The sequence below is a fragment of the Rhipicephalus microplus genome, chromosome 2, assembly GCF_043290135.1.
Source record: "Rhipicephalus microplus isolate Deutch F79 chromosome 2, USDA_Rmic, whole genome shotgun sequence".
NCBI lineage: Eukaryota > Metazoa > Arthropoda > Arachnida > Ixodida > Ixodidae > Rhipicephalus > Rhipicephalus microplus.
Genome location: NC_134701.1, coordinates 189,506,153 through 189,522,429, shown reverse-complemented (window position 1 = coordinate 189,522,429; position 16,277 = coordinate 189,506,153). Strand labels below are relative to the sequence as shown.

Below are 16,277 nucleotides of genomic sequence, written 5' to 3'. Positions count from 1 at the left end.
TGTTATTTTCGTACATCTTTTCTACTTTGAGGAGTGCGCTGAAAGTTTTAAGCTGCTTGCCATTATTTGCGTGACATAACAGTTTGTTACTGCAGCATTCATTCATTTGCCCTTGTAGCAAAACAGTGTACAATAAGCACCTGACTACCTCTGTGAAGACACTTTTTGCTTTCATGTTATACCAAGTCCTATGAAAGAGGGGTTTACGCTTCTTTACTTCCTGCGTCCGTCCGATTGTACGCACAACGTTACATACCACAGACATGCACCAACTCGCTTAGCAAGAAGTTCTTCTTAAATAAAAAGGGGTCAGTTATGTTTTTAGGACCAAATTATAACCGTTAAAAAAAGCTGAATCTAACATAATAAAGATAGGTTAACAAATTGCTATTCACAGCTAAACCGATTCTGAGAATTCTCACAATGAGCGTACGTTTTTCAAAACTGATGGTTCCTGGCTTGCCGTTCAGTGACAGCAAGATCGGGCTCAGTTGGTGCCTAAAAGGCATGCAACCTGGTATTTGTGAGATTTTGTGGCCCCCATTCTTTTGTGGTATTAATTGGTATCCAAGCATTCACTACAAAACAGGCTGTTAATTGTCTACAGCAAGAGATACTCCAACTGCCTCTCGAGAGAGATGCTCGAACTACCATACAAATTCCTCAGCAAACACCACCATACTTCTGTGAATGAGTGAAGTGGATCATTCAGGAAAAACAAAAATAAGAGATGCTGTACTGCACAAAGCACATTATGATGAAAACTATAATCCAGGCCTAAGCATGCCATCACTATGGCCTAGAGCTGTCCATGGGCACTTTTAAAAAATGAATTAGTGAATGAATGAACAAACTAATAAATGGATGAATCTCCTTCTTTCACATTTGTGGGTTATGCTAAACTGCCTGTGAATAAAAAGAATTACACTGCTTATGACAGATGACCCTACCCATACTTGCTCAACACAGGTATGCTTTAAGCATGTACAGGCAGTTGACTGTGCAGCCAATTTCGCAATCTTTGTGTGCACAAGGCAGTGCCTCTTTTAGCCATTTTGAGCCATATACAATGTACTTCACGCCACGATCTCGTGTCTTATGTACACTCAAACCTTATAATAACAAAGTTGCATTTTACATCAAAATAACTTCTTTATGTCCAAAAATTCGTTATAAAGGTATATTCTTAACATTATGTCTATTGCAAGACTATTTATCATTTACTTTGTTATAACCGACATTTCATTATATCTGGGTTCATTATATCGAGGTTTGAGTGTACTTGCAATTTGATCCTTTTAATATTTACATAAACTGGGATTGCACAGGTGCATATTAATGTTGCCTAGCCAAGCTGTTCTACCCACTTCTGCCATTCTAAAAAACTCACTAGAAGTTTTACAGGGCCTAAAGAACACATTGACAAATGTGCCAGTTTTTCTGAGGAATGAGAATATTTATTAATTATGCAAGTAAATACCAAATATTGAAATGATCCAGTTTTCAATGTAGTCAAGTGTACATAAAATCTGTAATTAAACAACATTACTGGCAACCTTATATTCATTAAGAAACACACAGCATCACTTCTTTAAGCAATGGGTTGTGTTGTACATAAAGGCAGAGTTCAGGATTTTTAAATATATGGCATGCAGCCAACCCTTGTTATAAATAAAAAATTTGTCACAAATGTATACTTTTAATACTGTACCAATGACAAAACTATTTTTCATTTACTCCATTACAATCGGATATTTACTACATTCCTCTCTAATGTCCAAAGGTTTGAATGCGTGTGATACAGAATTAACTCGGTATTTGTTTGACAAGCACAGGAAACAGTCCAGGCACTAATAATAAGACAATAACATAAAAAGAAACTGAAATTTGATGTGTTTATGAAACTTGTTAGTAATCACTTTGGCTATTCACGCAATAACAGAATGATCGTATTTACTCACGGAAGGGGATAGAAAGGCTTTTTCGTGCGATCGGCTTGTGACTGTTCCACCTTGATGGTCTGCGATGGCGATTCCCTCTGCAGAATTTCGCATACAAAAGACATAATTAATTTTACCTGCAAATTTCACACAAGTTCAACAAAATCTGCACTTATTCGTCAATAACGACATGTTAATTAAACAGGCACACAATGTAGCTTCGAATCTAGCCATAATGTTGACTCGTATGCATTCTTCTTTCCCTGAATCTCACTAGGCACTGTCAGACAAAGTTTTGTTCTGAATTATAGTGAATCCTGGCACTCGGGATTTTCACTTCATAGTGAGACTACCATTTCGCAACAGTGCGTATGCGGGTGGATTTTATTTATTTTCCTATTTGCATTACGAATCTTTAAAAGATTGTAACTTTATCGGCTTATTGACCTACTATACTATGCATTGTATGCACTCAAACATACTAGGGGAAAATGTAAGCTGTCCTACTACTGCAGGAAAAGCACCGTATAAAAAAGTCTACATTACTGGAGTTTTCTATTTCTGGTTGTGTGAAGGTGCTGCTATTACTGGACTTCAGAACAATTGTCTTGTTATTCCACTGATTGTTATCATTAGGGTTGTAACATGTCTTATGCTGGCCAATAAAAGATGTACAAATGTAAAAGAAATTTTTGTGAATCCTAGATTGATTCACTGCAGTGCAATTGCTAGTGTAAAAATGTTACTGCACGAAATAGCCAACAGTCCAAAATTAAATATGGACATTTTTACATGTCATAACAGATCAAATCAAATCTTTTTTTTTTCTCAGATGGAGGTTCTTAAGAGTTGCATAAGCTAAAAACTGCTTTGAACAGCTTGACCGGACCAATAAAATCTTTACAAGGCAATCACAAAAATTACCAAAAAGTATAATACATAATGTTGATAATAAATGAAATATTTTCAATATTTCACTATGAAGTAAACTAAATATCGATAAGAATTTAATTATATCAACACATAATATTATTAACCTCATTATGGTTATTAGGCATGCTATAGTGGGAGACTACATATTAATAATGAACCCCTAGGGTTTTTTTTTAATGCACACCTAAATATGAGTGCACAAGCATTTTTGCATTATGATCTCATCAAAATGTGACTTCATGCAGCGGCCGCAAATTGAAGCCACGCCTTTTAGCTCAGCTCTTTAATGCCATAGCTGTTAAGCTACCATGGTGGCAGTGTTGCCAGATGCTACGGAGCAAACAAGCAAGTACTCATTATGAAACAAGCCCAAAAGAAGTGGACACATTATAAATTTTCCATTCCGAGAAATATTTTTAGTAATGATTAAAGCAACTATCACTTCAATACAAAGGAGAGTTCTAAAAATCTGTCAATTGTTTTGTACTGTGAAAGTATGCGCAACTATGAAGGAAAGCATATATAGTAGCTCCCTTTTAATATTATCTCCTGGGAGGTCTCCATTCGATTGAAGGCACGTTTGCCGGTGAATGATTAACATTACTTGTAGATTCTCCAACATACGTTTGACTTCAACACTCAACTATAGGCGTGTGCACGGGGGAGAAGGTTCGGCAGGGGGGCGGAAGGGGGGCATAAAATTTGTCTTATCCATTGACTTGGTAGGGCGTGGGGGGAGAGGGGTGCTACGACAAACCTGCACACTTCTTAATAGTGAAACGTACACACACTATACACTCAGCTACTCAAAACCATCGACAAACACACCATTCGTGAAGAAGATGATCACTAAAATAACCATATATTCTGGGAAAATGCAAATAAGCCCGAAAATTGCAACAGGCGAGCTGAGAGTTCTAAGAGTGACTCAGCAAAAAAGGAAGCCCAGATACGTTTATTATAAGCACAGCAGGCAACTCTGCATGGTGGGTAACAGCCAACATTGATCCGTCAAGCAGTTCACATTTCTGTATGCTTATATCAGTATTATATGCTGTGGCTCGTGCACTAGTAACAATGCACCACCTGTGCAGTCATTAAGTATATCTGTACCTTGACACCAAAGAAATGCAGGTAGAAGGCATCGATCTTCTGCAGGCGTCCATCAGGGACCTTGACATAGGCAGGATCACCGAAGGCCTGCACATGCACGGTGACCTGGAAGTGGTTTTTCTTCTGGCAAACATGCGCCTCATCCGCTGCACTGAAGTTGAACCCCTTGTCTGCATCGGCCCGGAATACGACTGGCTGCCTGCAAGTTGCACGTACTCTGAGTATGGCAGTCTGACATAACAACGTGAAGAGAAAGATTTTCCAAAAGAATGTGCATGAATCAATCAAATGAAAGCACTGCATTGTTTGTTCGCCACTGCAGATAAGCTACTGCTGTTGGTATAGTTGCTTTACGGTAAACTCGTTCACAATCTCGATTCACAATCTGCATTCTCAAACAGATCTTCAGCACTCAGGTAATTCATGACAGTTTATAAATGATCGGAGATTGGAAGACAGAAGACAAAGTTTTGCATAAAAAAATGTGCCTTCTTTTTGAGACCCTTCTTTTTTATACATTACGGGTCATACAGCAAATTTACATTCTCAGAGCATAATTTAGGACAAAATCTCAACAAACTTTTTAGGTTTTTTTTAGTAACTTTAGGTATATCTGGGCATTTTTGTGAAGTGCATAAAAAATTCAAATCTTTTGGTATTGTTATTGTCACTGCTTTCGAACTGAACCATTCATTTTCACTCAAGACAGAAAGAAAAGTAGCCGAAGTGTGGTACTGTATTGCAAAGATGTGCAGGGCATTTCCAATCCTAGTTGTCAAAGGTATATATGAGTGCTACGAAGAGTATTGCTCATTAGTATACATGCTCTGGCAATGTTCGGCGTTACAACATGCCTTTTTTAATGAACAAGAGGACTGAGAAGAAGCTTTCAAAATTGGCAATCTCCAGGAGCAACTAAGAGCTGTCTTAAGGGCCTGCGAACGGGCAGAGGACCATGACCCCTACGTGGGCACAGCCCGCAACTACGACTCTGTAGTTCCTTAGGACTGGAATAAAGTTTGTTGAGTGACTGACTGATATGCACGCACACACTCATGCACGCACATCTTTCCACTTAATGAACGCACAATGGCAGAATAGTGCACTCTCATTCACTTTTTGCTCACAAAATAGGGCTACTTGTGCTCGTATACTCACAGTGGTTGGAGGGTCCTGTCATGAAGTGGGAGCCATGTGTGCTCCTGGAAGTTTTGGAAGCTAATGCAGGGCACGTTGGTGTCTGCAAAGCCGCTTCCGTCGAGTGAACTTCCGCCCGCAGCAGCGTCATAGCTGCACTCATCGTCTACGAGAGACAGCGAAGGTGCAACAGCATCGGAGGCAGCCGCTGCTGTTGTCATTGATGATGTCGTTGCCGTTGCTGAAGGCCCAGCTGCATGCATGATATACACAAAATGTGAGTATGCTCCATAAAATTGAAAAATAAATTACAAAAATGTGAGAATATTATTCACGCATTTTGTGAGACATTAGACGGGCAAAACACCACACCCAAAGAGAGGAGGTACTAATATTGTTACGGGGACTCAAAAGGTCTGCATACGTCTCATCGTACGTCTCTCGTGACACTTTTGGGGAGCCAAATTGTTGTGCTATAATAATTAATACATTTTGCTCAAAGCAGGAACGAAAAACATGTTAAAGAAATTGATTTCGTAGTTTCCCTTAAGCTTTCAGCTATTAAAGTGTATTTGCTAGTAAGTAAATTCTACATATACTATGTTGCATTCACGATATCATTGCATGTGACATCTATGTGTAATGAAGGTTAGTGTAATATAATCAAATTGGAACAGCTACAATGTGCACAGTAATTATCACTAGCACATGCTTTTTGAACTCATCACAGGCTATAATTAGATCAAATGCAGGTGGCAAATACACTCAAATCTCAATATAACGAATACCGGTTATGATGAAATAATTAAAAAATAGTCTTGCAATAGATATAGTGTTAAGAATGTACTCTTATTACAAATTTGTGGACATATCAAACTTTCTTCGTGTAAGATACAACTTTGTGTTATATTGAGGTATGAGTTTAGTGGAATGGATTATGAAATACATCAGCAATTGTGCTGGAATACGCTATGTATAAATAGCTAGTGCATTGGATCTCTTAACCAGAGTTCGATGACCAACAATGCACTCGCTGCTATCATTGTACTATAGATATGAGTGTTGTTTGCTTTTCTGGGCACAAGTTAACCCATAAAGAGGTTGCTCTTTTACCTGTGCTTGTGATTACTGTGTTTTTAACGATCATAATAACATTGAAATATAGATACAGTAAAAACTCACTACAATAAAGTTTCATTAAACAAAAAAGTGTTTTCATTATAATAAATACTCACTGTATGTTGAGGTTTGACTGTACTAATGTGTACGTAAATGGGAATATGTAGTTTTGTCTGTCAAAGAGATGAATGATTTGCAGGATTCTTCATTTAAGAAAGCTCACACTGCATGAATAAAGAAAAATTACCCAGTCCCTATATTCACATTTTTTAATTGTTATACCAGTCACTTTGTGTAACAGACATGCATTCTGAATGGTTCTTAATGTAGAAGTTAAATTGACATCAAAGTAAGGTGCTAAATTGCGAAATCATTACCCTCTCGTTATGTCACTTATGAGTGTTCTTAAGGTAAATGCTGGTCAAAGACATTCTACTTTGATTCAACTATGCTCTCAGATTTTAATTGTGGTATAGATGCTCAATGCCATTTCCCTACCATTATTGCCAGTATAACTATGTGTTGCTCCAATAAGTGAAAGTTATTGATAAGTGATAGGTATAAGCTATGATAGTGTGTTATAGAGTAAAATTTGAGTTTTATTGAACTATACTGGTACCAAATTGGCCCAGTCAATCACCTGCAATTTCCCAGAGCACTTTGGTATATCTTTAGTACAAGTACTACATAATTTTCAATTTCAACATTACGCTAAAGAAAGTACTGCTTTACCTGGCTCCTGTTTCACTTGCACAAGGCCATTTGATTGACTCGCATCGGAAAGTCGTCTCCGCTTGGGATTAGAGCCCCCTGAGCAGTCGGGAACTTCGTCGCGCATAAAGTCATCTTGGCTGATGGAAAGAGCAACAGTACGAAAAAGTCAGCCACCATTCAGTTCCAATATTCAAGGCGCATGAACGTAAACATTACACACAGTTTTTATAAGACGCCTAGGAATAATTACAGCACACTTATAAGAGAAAGAAGTGGTTCACCTACTATGTGCCTTTATCATTATCAAAGCTTCTTTCATAATTCCTGCCAAACGGTGACATAATATCAAGCGAGAAAGAAAAAGAGCAAAAAAAGAAGAGAAAACAAGTTGAAAATAGTGTCATAAAATATTACTTTTGTTCGAAAATGAAAATTCCATACCTCCATGTGGTGGATCATAGAAAATGCAATATCACCTCATTGTGTGGTATATTCAAAAAGGCAGACAGGAGGGTCTCAGTAAATCCGAATTCCCAGCTAGTTTTAATTACAATAGTATCACATATAAGCTCTTTTATTAGTTACTTAGCTTCTGTCTGCATGTTTATTCTGTAATGGCCAAACTAGGCGTGATGATATAGTGTCTAAATAAATATATATATATATATATATATATATATATATACTTAATGCTATTTATTCTGCTCATTTATGGCTCAATTTATGGGGAAGAGAAAGAAAATGGAATGAATCTGTTTTTATGGCAAGTCACTTGCAATTTACTATGACAGAAATCGCATAGAGGATAAGTAACGCTTGCTGTACTCACCCCAGATCGTCCAGATCTTGCATTTGTGGCTGCTGTTGGAGAAACCTAAAATGAAAAAGTAAGCTGGTTGATCTAAGCATTGCTTCGAGCTATGGTTGGTAATTCATAAATTACTATACCATAATTGCCCTTTGTGTAAAAAGTTGCGCTAAAAAGCTTGCAATTAAGCTTCTTAGTAAGTTTCAAATGCATGCTGCATCACAGAAAGATCATACACTACTGTGACTCCAGTGATATTGATGATAGGGCAGCATGTGTGCCCCAATGATAAAAAAGTAAATTAATGGACAGTAACAGAATCATTACAAAATATATGCAACAAGTAGATACACAATAGAGGCAATGTAAATCTCATTTTTTTGTCAGTCAGCTTTATCCATTTTTTATTCATTTAACATAACTTTCATATCTGGCCAGTGTAGCACTTCAGGGCAATTTAACAAGTACTCAAGCCAATTTAAATTTACTTTTAAATTACTTTGTAAGCAGATGTAGAACGTACTGAGTTGCCAGAGCTGAAGTTACCCATATGCCGAACGCCAGCTGCAAATTTGAACAAAAGGAATGATGGCTATGTGGCAAGGTAGATGAAAACAGGACTGAGTTGACAAATATGATAAAGAATCAGTCTAAGTCTTTGGTCATTGTATGCCTGATGCGTACGTAATTCAAGAAGCATAATTTTACTACCTATCTAAACATTTTAGCATAATGTCGCTTAATCTTTCCACAGTAATGCGCTCACACACTTTGTTGTAGTATGACTTTTCTTAAACTCATGGGCAAAAGTGTCATGAAAATGCATGAACAGAATCAGGTAGTTTCACACCATCGCATGATCAGTCTACACTCGTTTTCGGTGCATATGCATTGAGGCCCGTTTGACTGATATCGAAAAAACTGTGAACAATCTATCGGAATTCCAAAAAACTTTTGACGTAGTGGCTGATTCTGTGCAGGAAGTTAAGGCGAATGTTTGTAAAACAAATGAAGGTCTTGCGGATGTCGTTGATGACATGAACAACCGAATGAGGCGTAACAATCTTATCATTAAAGGCCTTCCGGAAGAAGAAAATGAAGGATACGCAGAATCGGAACGTATTGTCAAAGAGTTTTTTTCAACCCACCTTGAAATCGTAGATGGAGACATTGAGAGAGCCCATAGACTTGGGAAACCCCGGCTTGACTTTCACCGTCCCATTATTGTCAAGTTTCTTAACTTTAAATCAAAACTGGAAGCCCTTAGTAACGCCTCGAAATTGAAAGATCTTAAAGGGCGCAAAGTCTGGCTAGAAGAAAATTTTTCACCCAAAGTACAGCTAGCCCGAAAAAAGCTGTGCGATTTCGCGAAATCGAACAGAAAAAGCACCGAGAAATACAGAGTGCGCTTTAATAAACTGCACATGCACAACTCCACTTTTTGTTATGATGCTGCAAATCACTGCGTTGTCAAGGTAGCCTCAACGAAAGCACCCACCCCACAACGAACTTCTAAAGGGCCTCTTTACAAAACAAAGTCAAGCAAACCCTTATCCTTACTCGTGGCAAATTTTCGTAGCATCTATAACAAAATTGACGCCCTAAATGCTATTTTGTTCACGTGTTCGGCTGATATATTTGTAGACAGCGAAACATGGCTATCTGAAGACGTTCCAAACATTGACCTAACACATCCCTCGTCATTTGCGCTCTTCCGCAAAGACAGAGCGGGCTGCCGAGGGGGAGGAGTTATAATCGGTGTGAAATCTGGTTTTCACCCATCTCTTATTTCCATTCCCTGCCCTCTTGAAATCGTTTGGGTTTCTTGCTATTTTGAACATGTTCACTGCGTCATCGGTGCCTGCTACCGGCCACCTGATAGCCGGCAGGATTTCGTAGAAATTCTTAATGATTCGATCGATTCCATTTTCCTCAAGTTCCCGAGTTGTCTGTTAATTCTTGCCGGTGACTTTAATTATCCTGATATTGACTGGGCCTCCCTAACCGTTCATGCTCAACGCAATCGCCATGAACAACTAAGCTTTCTGCGCTTACTTCATTTTCATAATCTCGAACAACTCGTACATGAACCGACGCGTGGCGACCACATACTAGATCTTGTCCTCACAAATAACCCACAGCTTGCTAAAACAAACATACTGGACAAAATCAGTGACCATAACGCCGTACATTGCTCGTTGTCATTACCACGTGCCGACAAATCTAAAGTGAAGAAACGTATCTCAGACTACAGCCAAACAAACACTGAAAAACTAAACGGTTTGTTGCAGAGCTTCTCTGAAGACTTTGAACACAACTTTGCACATCGTTCAGTACAGCATAACTGGTGTTTGTTCCGCGATAAACTAAAGGAAGTGGAGGAATTGTGTGTACCTAAACTATCAATAAGCGAAAGAGTAAATGACCCTTGGTTTACTCGAGAAATAAAAAGAAGCTTAAATAAAAAGAAAAGAGCCTACCAGAAAGCCACTAAAATGAGCGACCCCCACGACTGGCTTAAATACAAGAGTACATCCAGCGCGTGCGCGGATGCAATTCGCAAGGCCAAAAATGAATTTTACAATTGCACGCTCCCAAACCTTTTAAAAACAGACCCTAAAAAATTTTGGAATGTTATTAATTCAGAGAACAACAACTCTGCCCCACCCATCACAAGTGAAGATGGCAAGACCTTGCCTGTTGCAGCATGTGCTCAAAAACTTAACACCTACTTCTCTCAAGTTTTCACTGCTGAGCGACCACTAGATAGCTCTCTTGATTTGCCGTCACTAACCGTTCAACACCCGTTTTCCGCTATCGTAATCACTACGCATGGCGTAGCCTGCGCAATAGATCGTTTGGCACCCAAGACTAGCCCCGGACCAGACGGAATTAGCGCGAAACTTCTAAAATTAACAAGTCCCTTTTCGTCATACTTTCTTTGTTTGATTTTTCAACAATCACTTGATTCAGGATTTATACCAGATGATTGGAAATCAGCGCATGTGACCCCAATTTTTAAGTCTGGTGACAATACAGTTCCCAATAACTACAGGCCAATTTCACTAACATCAATCTGTTGTAAATTACTCGAACACATATTATTCACGCATATAATGAACCACCTTAATCTGAATAAACTGCTCCTAAACAGCCAACATGGGTTTCGTAAAGATTTATCTTGCCAAACACCACTCTTTGAATTGGTAACTGACCTTCATTCTTCTCTAAACGTGTCCCGTCCTGTTGATGCAATTTTTGTTGATTTCTCGAAAGCCTTTGATCGCGTGCCACATAAACGTCTGTTCCTAAAAATTCGCCAACTCCAACTCGACCAAAACACAACACGATGGATAGAAGAATTTTTAACCAATCGTTTCCAGACAGTCAAGTTAAACAATCATATTTCTAACCAAACACGTGTTTCATCTGGGGTCCCTCAGGGGTCAGTGTTAGGTCCTCTTTTATTCCTGATTTACATCAATGACATAGCATGCAGCCTAAAATCACCAATTCGCTTGTTTGTGGATGATTGCGCAGTGTATAGAGAAATATCTAATCCAGACGATACAATTATCTTACAATCTGATCTTATTAGGCTAGAGGAATGGTGTAGCCGCTGGCAAATGGAAATAAATGTAGAAAAAACCAAACACATAATGTTTAGTCCTACCCTCGAGACAGTTCCCGCTTACTACAAAATAAATGATACTCCAATAGATTCAGTTCAATCGTTTAAATATTTAGGTGTGTTCTTTACGGCGAATTTAAAGTGGACGTGCCACATAGAATACATATCTACTAAAGCCCTTAAAAAACTCGGCCTTCTCAAAAGGCGCCTACATTTAGCCACTAAGGAAACCAGGTTTCATGCATATAATTGTCTTACCCGGCCCTCACTAGAATACGGTTCAATCATATGGCATCCTCAGGGCGCAAACCTAACTAACCTTTTGGAATCTGTCCAGAACAAGGCAACCCGGTTCATCACGTCCACGTACTCACGTTACCAAAGCGTATCTTCTTTAAAGAATTCACTTCATCTTCCCTCGCTCGCCATGCGCCGAAAGTTGGCTCGACTATCTTTTTTTCATTCGCTGTACCACAGTAGCACGCCGTTTTCCCAGCTTCATATCATTCCACCACCTCATATCTCCGCCCGGATAGACCACACTTTCAAAGTTAAACCAATTTTCACTAAAACAGAAAGATATAAAAACTCTCCTTTAGTCCTTGCAATCGCAGAATGGAACGCGTTACCTGCTCACATCGTAGAACTGTCCGATTCATCATCTTTTCAACATGCACTCAAAACCTTTCTTGAAGTTCTTTGATGACGCATAAATCTTTATTTTGTTTTTCTTCTTCTTCTATGTTTCCCTCTGTATTTTATTATTTTTCTTTTTTTTTGCACACTGTTGTTGAGTGTACTGATCGCGCTTTTTTGTCCTTGTTTACTGTTTTAAAGTGCATTTGGCATGAACCCCTTTTTTCATTCAATGTAATCTATTGTTGTTAGGCTTTGTTTCTGGATTGCACTTCAGTTTCTCGATGCAGTAGACATGTATACCATCTCTGCCTTCATTTATGTTCTGTACTGTACTTGTGATCATAACCCCACTCTATCCCCCCCTATGTAATGCCCATTCGGGCCTTTAGGGTATTTAAATAAATAAATAAATAAATATGCTCCTTCTGTGCTCTGAGCAGGAAGTATGGTGGTGGCATGTACTCAAGGACTACTATGGATGACAACAGCTGACATGGGCTCAAAGCCAGAAAATGTTCTTGCTTAATTGTATAACTCAACAAGGTTGCAATGAGAGCACATTTTCTCCAGCAACAATAAACAAGTGCCACTGCATTACATTTCACTAGATATTTTGTCAGTGATATACGCTTTATTCTAAAGATGACTGCTTTGTAGAGGTGGAGTTAGAAGAATTTACAATGTAGTACATATATGGTGGCAGCTTGCAGAATCGCACCTTCTGTAGAGTGGTACAACAGACGGCTGCTGGGGCGGCATGCTGAGCATGCTGAGTAACTGCTGCTGCTGCTGCTCGCTGTCCGTGGCAAGATTACCGGGCAGGAGTTGCAAGCCATGACTACTGGCAGCCCCACTTGTGTCTCTTGTCTGGAAGCCTCCAGGCGCCTGCTACAAAGTCAGGAGAGTAGGTAGCAAATGGTTGAAGAACGAGCAGCAAGGCTTCCACACCACAGCCACTCCTGAGTATGCCGTGTGCATGTCTGAATGTCAGGATTATAGCAGGATTATAGGGGGACGGAGGGGGTGCTGCATCGATTAGACAGGAAGGGGTGCCTGTCTGTCCAATCGACGCTGCACCCCCTCCATACTCCTACCTGGCACCCCTTCATGCTCATTCACTCGATGAATCTGGCCGGCGTGCTTCATCTCAACTTCAGCCGCGCCCTTCTGTAGCATTTGTGTAATGCCTTTGTGATGGCCAAGATGTGCCCTCTTTGCCACTCCCCCCTACGAAACTTCTGTCTACCTTGGGATACCTAACGTGAAACAATGAAACAATATATAAGACAACACCCGCCCTACTGCCCAGCTGAGCAGGTGCTTCCCATGAAATTAAGAAATGGAATAGACTTTCTGAGGAGGTAGTAAATATAACCAATTACACTATTTTTTCCATCACTGCAGCTTATAATTGTTCACTTTATGATTTCACTCTGCATTAGTATTTCAATACTGCATTTGCATTATTAACTGGTTGCATATTAGTGAGGCCAGTATGTATTATGTTTTACTGCTTTTGTTATTTTTTTTTAAGCAGAACTGCCTTGACCTCTGCCAATGTGCCCCAACTCCCTACATTTGCAAGTACAACTGTGCAGAATATGTGAAAGTTATAAAGTGTCAGCCATGTTCACAAAATATGAAAAAAAAACGTATATTTTTATTTATGTGATAAAATACATTGGTTATTGAGAGCAAGGTAAAAAAGTGCATATGATTATTTATTCATTTTTATTTAAAAGTACCTTACAGACCCCTAGAGGAATTATGTGAGGGGAGGGGTAATACAAAGAAATTTTTTTAATGTGTATATTGTACAGAAAAATCCAAAATACATGAGAACAATATAAAAACTGTTATTATAACACAAGCAGGAATGCATTGCATGATACGATTGCATTATGTGCTATACCGAAAAAAGAAGCAAGGAAAAAAAAAACACTCTGTGAATCATGACAGCTCATTTACACAATCAAATTGGGCACACAAATACGAACAATGTAATTATAGAATGAATGCGACGTACAGCGGTCAATACAAAAACATATGTAACGTGAAATAGCATACAAATGATGATAAAGGCTATAAAAAAACAAGAACACAGTTGTGGGGGCATGAAAAATTATTTTAACAAAAGTGTGTTTTTTAAATGCTTAAAGTTTTCTTGATTATCCTCGGAAGCGATGGTGTTAGGAAGGTCAAAGGCGAATGGCTTTGGGAAGAGCGGAACAGTTAAATGAATCGGTCTTTCTGTGAATTCGCATGAAGTTAAACTGATTATATAAACGTTGTGACCTATATAAGGGAGTTTAAAGCTGCAAAAATGATGAAGGTGCATTATAGATGCATTTATAAAACAATGATAGCAGGGCAATATCCCAACAATTATGTAAAAAATGAAAAGATAGGTCGAGTTTAATTTGTGTAATGCCTTTGTTATGATCGTAACAACGTAAAATAAAATGTTACATTCTATTTTGTACAGATTCAATTTTTTCAATTAGATATTTTTGATGTGGAGACCAAATGGATGCCGCATACTTAAGCTGCAGTTCTACAAATGTTTGATAAGCTAGTTTGCAAATATTATTAGTAGAATGATGTAACTTGCAACGTATGTAGCCCAATGATCTTGATGCATTGGTGCAAATGTATTCAATATGAGTTGACCATAAAAGGGTAGAAGTTAGATGAACACCAAGATATTTGTATTGTGCATTATACAAGATATTCGTGTTATTCATATGGTACGAAAGGTAGGTGTAGTACACTTGCAGCTAAAGCTAATGATTTTACATTTAGCAACATTAACCTTCACTATGCAAGTGTTACACCAAAAAGAAACAAGCTCAAGGTCTTTCTGTAGGACTTGGTGATCGTCATTAGTTTCAATAGAATGGTAAAAAATGCAGTCATTTGCGAAAATGCACACGTGTGAGAAAATATTACTCGGTAAGTCGATAATGTATATCAGAAATAGTAATGGCCCAAGAACACTTCCCTCTGGTACACCTGAGGTGGCGTGAGTGAGATTAGATGAATGAATATTAACTACTGTGAATTGTTGACGATTGCACAAAAAATTTTGAATCCATGTTTGTGTGAAAGTATCTAGTTGGAGAACTGATAATTTCAGAATTAAGCAATGATGTGCAATGAGATCAAATGCTTTTAAGAAATCATGGAAAGCACAATCAGTTTGCAGATATTTGTCCATGTTAGCATGCAGATCCATTGTTAGTTCGAATAATTGAGTCTTTCATGAGAAATTTCTTTGAAATCTGCGTTGAATAGTAAAGAAAAATTTGTTATTTTCCAGGTGGCTATAAACATTGAATGCTATTTTATGTTCTAGCATTTTGCAGCAGATGAATGGTAATGATACTGGATGGTAATCTGTGGGTGAGTGTTTGTTACTCAAGTTACATATTGGTATAACCTTAGATAACATGTAATTATTTGATATGGCATGAATTTATAATTGTGATACGACAAGTTAATGGACAAAGGTGCTTAGAACACATCATATATTTTGTACATGTACACGTCAAAAACATTTATTATTATTTGATAATGGTAGTGATAATATTGGCACTGTTGATGACAACACTTTTGTGGAGACACATATGTTGTCTACATAGTAGGGCCATCAAAAAGAAGGCATAGTTCTGCCTCAAGGGCAAAGCAATGAATGTAGTAGCAACAGGTTAGAATGTTGTATGAAGTAAGGCTAGCAGCTAACTCTATTAGGATCTGATCTGGTGCAACTCAACAAAATGCTCGCTTAAGGGGAGACGGTCGCTTTTGCGAGAGAAGCATTTTTCATGCTGTCAGTTGCTTCAATGCAATGTATTGAAAGTACAATAATTACAAACAAGGGTATGAGCTGTCTCCCAATCTCAGCTGCAAAAGCGCGCGGCCGCACCTGTTTGATAAAAGTTCGCAGTTCCTGTCCAACCGACGCAGCACATCCTCCATCCCCCCTTAGCTGGCACCCCTTCATGCTCCTTTACCCAACGGATCCGGCCGACGTGTTTCATCTGAATTTCAGCTGCCCCCTTCTGTAGCATTCGCTAACTTTTGCTCCCACACAGAACATACAGCTCGCGGGTCGATGTTATCTGTACGTATTTAATATGGAAAAATGACGGCGGCGGAAAAAAACGCTCTCCGACTTCGAGTGATACTACAATAAAAGTCATATTTTCGCCCCAGTCAGCATTATTTGATAGCTGCAGCAATG

At 38.6% G+C, this 16,277-nt stretch overlaps 1 protein-coding gene and 1 long non-coding RNA gene across 5 annotated transcripts in view; one reads left to right on the top strand and one right to left on the bottom strand.

Moving 5' to 3' along the window:
- LOC119169632 (uncharacterized) overlaps nt 1–16,277 on the bottom strand; it is a 128,213-nt gene that overhangs the window by 22,009 nt on the left and 89,927 nt on the right. For all 4 annotated transcript variants that reach the window (XM_075887165.1, XM_075887167.1, XM_075887166.1 and 1 more), the window contains exons 6-11: nt 12,753–12,922; nt 7,786–7,830; nt 6,975–7,093; nt 5,145–5,376; nt 3,987–4,185; nt 1,962–2,038 (exon numbers count right to left, since the gene is read on the bottom strand). In XM_075887165.1, the coding sequence (XP_075743280.1) occupies nt 1,962–2,038; nt 3,987–4,185; nt 5,145–5,376; nt 6,975–7,093; nt 7,786–7,830; nt 12,753–12,922 (842 nt within the window). The remainder of the gene's footprint in view (nt 1–1,961; nt 2,039–3,986; nt 4,186–5,144; nt 5,377–6,974; nt 7,094–7,785; nt 7,831–12,752; nt 12,923–16,277) is intronic.
- Nucleotides 5,263–14,509, top strand: LOC142796465 (uncharacterized). The gene is made up of 2 exons (XR_012893855.1): nt 5,263–5,400; nt 12,738–14,509. It is a non-coding gene; the product is annotated as an uncharacterized LOC142796465 (long non-coding RNA).